General features: G+C 41.5%; 1 protein-coding gene across 1 annotated transcript; it reads left to right on the top strand.

The window, feature by feature from the left end:
- The first annotated feature begins 2811 nt into the window (after window positions 1–2811).
- Window positions 2812–4053, top strand: PRSS35 (protease, serine, 35). Its single transcript, XM_009069923.1, has one exon. The coding sequence runs from the start codon at window positions 2812–2814 to the stop codon at window positions 4051–4053; it is 1242 nt and encodes a 413-aa protein (XP_009068171.1).
- Window positions 4054–5233: the final 1180 nt, after the last annotated feature.

The raw sequence follows: 5233 nt of genomic DNA, 5'->3' as shown, positions 1-5233 counted from the left end.
CGGCCTCGACCGGAGCGGGGAAGCCTCGCCGGGGAAAAGTTCTCGCTCCTAACAGAAGTGTCTTCCTGTTCAACAGCTCTATTAGGGCAAAGCAAATCACAGCCAGCTTTCCCACATTAATATTACGTGATTTATCCTCGGACCGTGCTAGTTTGTGACAGGCTGAAAATAAAGAAGAGAAGATGCTGAGATGCTTTCTCGTACAACATGTAGTTGTGGAACTCCTTGACTCAGAATAGTAAGGATAGATAATTTTAGGTGTGATCAAATGTGTTCAGATGCAGCAGAGTATGGAAGAGGTTTCCTTACACTGCAGAAACTAACTCTGCTTTAAAGTCCATCAGGTGCAACTGGTTTTAAGTCAGGAGACTATGAGGGAGGAGGGACATACATGGTTGGCCTATTCTTATCCTCTACCCTAGACACTCACATTGAGCCAGTGCCAGAAACAGGATTTTAGGTGAGACAGGCTTTTGGTCAGATGAGGAAAGCTATTCTTATCTTCTCATGATAGGTTTGGGTTTTTTTTATTTTGACACCTTATAATTTATCCATAGATAAGTAAAACTATTCCTCTTCAGATTAAGTGCTAATCGAGCACAAACCGAACAAATACTTTGAAGGTAACTTTGCATATAAATGTTAAAGTTCCAATATATCCATTTCTGCTATACCAACAGCCTAGACTGGTATGATCAGCTGGCATCTCTCTACAAAATCTTGTGCCTGGGATGATTCTTCTCTGCTTTCAAAACCTTCGGATATCTTTTCATATGACCACATACACCCCAGACCTTAGGCCTCTGAGTCACTGTAATCTCCAGATGTCTTAGGAAAGTCCACATATCTTCTCCAAAACCTGAATTAGCTGCTTCATAGCCAGGGTGGGTATCTTTATACTGTATTGTAAAGTGTGTTTTCTGTGTATCCTAGTACGTGCACTCCAGGTCAAAGTTGGTGTTCCATGCTGGCATGGAAAAGTGTCAAAAAGTGTCAAAATTGTGCCCAAACAAAACCACCTTCTGAATTTGGCTTCAGAAGCAACAGGTTGTGGTTGAGCCATAGTGCTTAATTAGCTAAAAAATTAAAAATATTACCTCTTATAGACAACAACGATGTCTGTATGGTGAAGATGCCTCAAAATTATAGGAGTCACCAGTCCATTATACAGCTTTAAAAGTGATATTACCACATGTTGCACATACACCCCTGTATTTTTGCTAGATCTTTAGCTGGCTTGTAAGAAGGCATTTTCACTGGGTAGCAACAATGGTATTATTCTAAACTAAACTTAAGAAAAGGATAGTGGGTATCTTTGCTCTGGCTTACATGGCCATGACAGCGTAAACCAGAGGGCTTAACCACATACATATCCTTGAATTGCTTGGCTTTTAAAGTTTAATCATAGGCCCTTTCTTTCTGCACAGCTGAGGTTTCCTTGTAATTGAAATGAAGGATGTTGGAACTGAGTGCAGGTTTCCCAATGGCAGCCGCCAGTAGTTGGATGGTGCCACTGATATCACTGCTGCCAAAGGAGAAAAATGGTCTTTTCAGTAATGTTTTGAGCTCAGAATCAAGACTTCTGGGTTCAGTTTCTGGCTTTGCCACAGACTTCTAACAATTTTGCATTTTTCCTGTGTGTTTCCCAAGTACAGCTGGGAAAAATGCTACTTTTTGTCTTTCCCATTTATAGTATTAGCTCTATATGTTGTGCATCACCCCATCTAGGTGGGGCATTCCGCATGTGACTGTAAGGCCCAGACAACACAGTTCCTGCAGCCTTTGTGGGATTCTGCAGGAAAAAGGCATATGATGAATAAGCAGACTTGTCCCTCCTACTGGGCTGGGGTTCCCTGCATGTATATATAACCAGATGACTCCTCTAGACTAGAGACCTTCTACTTTCCTCACTCATCTGTCTGTCCCCTCCAACCACGGATTTTAAGTTCTCCATCATCCTGAGAGATGTTCAGACACCCACACATAGCTAATGAAAGAGATTTTGGTGGCCATGGCACACAAGGGAGGAGATAGAACAGGAGGATCAGCAGGAGACCCACCCCTTTCAGAGCAGCAGAAGCAGAAAACATCTAAAATGGGTTTTGTCTCATTTTTAGGTGGCCAGGTTGCTGTGTCACATCTTGACAATATAAACTTTGAATTGGGAAAGGAGATCTCTCTAAGTTGGATCCTTGGGATAGCATTTAGCAAAGTGCCATTTTTCATAGCAGGCGGATTCATAGGTCTTAGCTGAGTGGGTAATACAGAACTGTTGGTGACTTTTAGGTCAGTTAAAGCTCCTATGTCTTGGCCATTATGTGAAAGAACACAACTGGTTTGGTTTCCTAAGGGTTTCTCAGTCTCACTAGTGTAGTCTGTATGTCCATCTCTGCTTGGATCCAACTTTTGAATGTGTTGGTGGTTTTCAGCTATATTCAATCTTCAAACCACTAGCTATAGAGAAGCAGAAATATAAACCATAATTGCATTCCTATAGGATAAATAAAAACAGGGTGTTGCCCCGATGAGGGAAAAGCAGGTAAAGCTCAGCTGTTTCACCTTCCAGTAGGTAGCTCAGCATGGATTCTGGCTGAATCATCTGTGTCCATGGTGCTAGAGACTGTTGGAAGAGTCAGAGGCAATACAGAGAATATCTGAGGCGTTTCTATTTTGAGCAGTGTTGAATTCTGTTCCAGTGATATCAGTTTTAATATTGCATGATTATACTTTGAAGATACTAAGATAACGGTGTGCATTTCCAAAGTGTGTTTTCAAATCTCTCTTTCTTGTTTTAGAAAAAAATAAAATAAAATGGAGCACATGTTACTGCTATTCATATTTTTCATACCTATATTGGGTCTCAGCAATGGAACAGAAACTGAACAAGATTTTACTTGGCACTTAAAGAAGATTCCCCAGATTGTGAGTGAAAGAACTTTCTCCCTTGACAGCCCTAACTTTGAAGCAAAAACCAAATTAGAGCTGAACAGTGTATGCGGAATTGAATGTCAAAGAAAACTGCCAGTGCCAAGCTTGTCTGACTTGAAGGACTTCTTATCCTATGAGACCATTTTTGAAAACGGCACACGGACCATGACTGAAGTGAACGTCCTCGGACTAGTGCTTGACCCAGCTGGAAACACAACCACACAAAGGTCTTTGAGAAAGAAGAGGCAGGTCTATGGAACCGACAGCAGGTTCAGCATCTACGACAAGCGGTTTATGACCAACTATCCATTCAACACAGCTGTGAAGATCTCCACTGGCTGCAGTGGCATTCTCATCTCCCCCAAGCATGTCCTAACAGCAGCTCACTGTCTGCACAATGGCAAGGACTATGTTAAGGGCAGCAAAAGACTGAGGGTGGGCCTCATGAAGACTAAATCCAGAGGCGATGGCAGGAAACGCAAAGGTGCTAAAAGAAGTAGGAGAGATGTTTCTGTGGCCCAAGAGGATCCCAAAGGTGCCACAGAACTAAGGCGACAGTCCAAAGGTGGTGGGAGAAAGCAGAGGAAATCTGGGAGGAAGCAAGGGACCTCAGATGGCACACCCTCCTTCCAGTGGACCAGGGTGAAGAGTACCCACATCCCCAAAGGCTGGTTTAAGGGTGTCTCTGGAGATATTGCCCTGGATTATGATTATGCTGTTCTTGAGCTCAAGCGTCCCCACAAAAGGAAATACATGGAGCTGGGAATCAGTCCAGCAATGGAAATGATGCCTGGGAGCATGATCCACTTTTCAGGTTTTGACAGTGATCGGTCTGGGCAGCTGGTCTATAGATTTTGTAGCATTTCTGATGAGTCCAATGATCTCTTTTACCAGTACTGTGATGCTGAGCCTGGCTCCACTGGATCTGGCATCTATCTCCGTCTTAAGGAGCCCAACAAAAAGAAGTGTAAACGCAAGATCATTGCTGTTTACTCAGGCCATCAGTGGGTGGACATCAATGGTGAACAGCAGGATTACAATGTAGCAGTAAGAATCACTCCTCTCAAATATGCCCAGATTTGCTTCTGGATACATGGGAATAATGAGAATTGCACACAAGGCTGAAGAGAGCTGAACCTGACTCACTTAGCACCCATACTGCCATAGAGTGAATGTCAGCTGAGCAGTTACTGAGAGAACATTGCTCCCTGTCAGACTGTTTTCGAACTCAAAGCTCACAAGTGATGTTATGGTGACTTGAGGAATGCTGAATTGCTGGGGGATGGGTAGAATTGTCCAACAAAGTATTTCTAAGTGTAATCAACCCTAGATATGCACTTAAAATCCAAAACTATATTTATGTTTGCAATTTTGATAAATTTAAATCATTTCTATGAGGAAAAAAAAAGGATTGCACCTGTTTGTCTTTTTTTTTTCCCAAGGGAAAGGTTGAAACATCTCAAACTGGTATTATTGAACAATATCTACATTTTTCCAATGGATTTACTTTTCTCAGGGTTCTGTTCCGAATCTTCAAATGCAAGTTGTGCATACAGCACATGTATGCACAGAATGTATGTGCAGAATGATCCAGAGTACCACATGAGAACAAGACATAATTCTGGGCATTCTCTAAAGACCACAGCTCCATGTTGAGAAGCAGCAGTCTAGTTCATGCTTGATAGTTTGTAAAACTTCCTCTTCTGGTTGCTGCAGGAACAGTCCCATGGGAATTCCAAATTTCTGTAGCTGAGGGTTAGACCTTAAAGACAAGTTTCACTTCATTGCTCAGTAAAAACAGCAAAAAGTAATTAATGAACATAGAACTGTTCATGTTTGGAAGAAGAAGAAGCATCAGGAGATAATTTAGTGCCTTTACGTTTTCTTTGAGAAGTTATAGAAGCCTTAAACATTCGCATTCCAATTAGTATTTGGAGAGCTGCAGGTTTAGTTTCTAGTCAAATCTTTAGCTTTACTATTGGGAGAAGTCACTGACTCCTGAAGTGGCTACTTGACAATCATTTAGAGCTTCACAGAGAGTATATTTTTTGGGTGCTAATCATTTCTTCAGTTTTTATAAATTACTTTCATACAAGTTCAGCTTCATAGATAGGATAGTATTAGACTGGGAGTTGGAAGTCAATTAGTGTTAGTTTGGCTCTATACAGTTTTGCAAAGTGGGTGGTTTTAATCATGTCTTACTCAGACTCCACCACAACCTAATTTACAAGGTTAAACTAAACATTTCTCCCCACTAAATTATAGCACCTTCTGAATGATAGAAGAACTATCCTATACGTTGTAA

The sequence above is a fragment of the Acanthisitta chloris genome, unplaced genomic scaffold (assembly GCF_000695815.1).
Source record: "Acanthisitta chloris isolate BGI_N310 unplaced genomic scaffold, ASM69581v1 scaffold46182, whole genome shotgun sequence".
NCBI lineage: Eukaryota > Metazoa > Chordata > Aves > Passeriformes > Acanthisittidae > Acanthisitta > Acanthisitta chloris.
The sequence above is the reverse complement of the archived record's forward strand: the minus strand, read 5'-3'. Positions and strand labels throughout refer to the sequence as shown.

What these genes read in the sequence shown, in the direction of transcription:
- PRSS35 (XM_009069923.1), top strand. Translation starts at nt 2,812, where the DNA reads ATGGAGCACATGTTACTGCTATTCATATTTTTCATACCTATATTGGGT.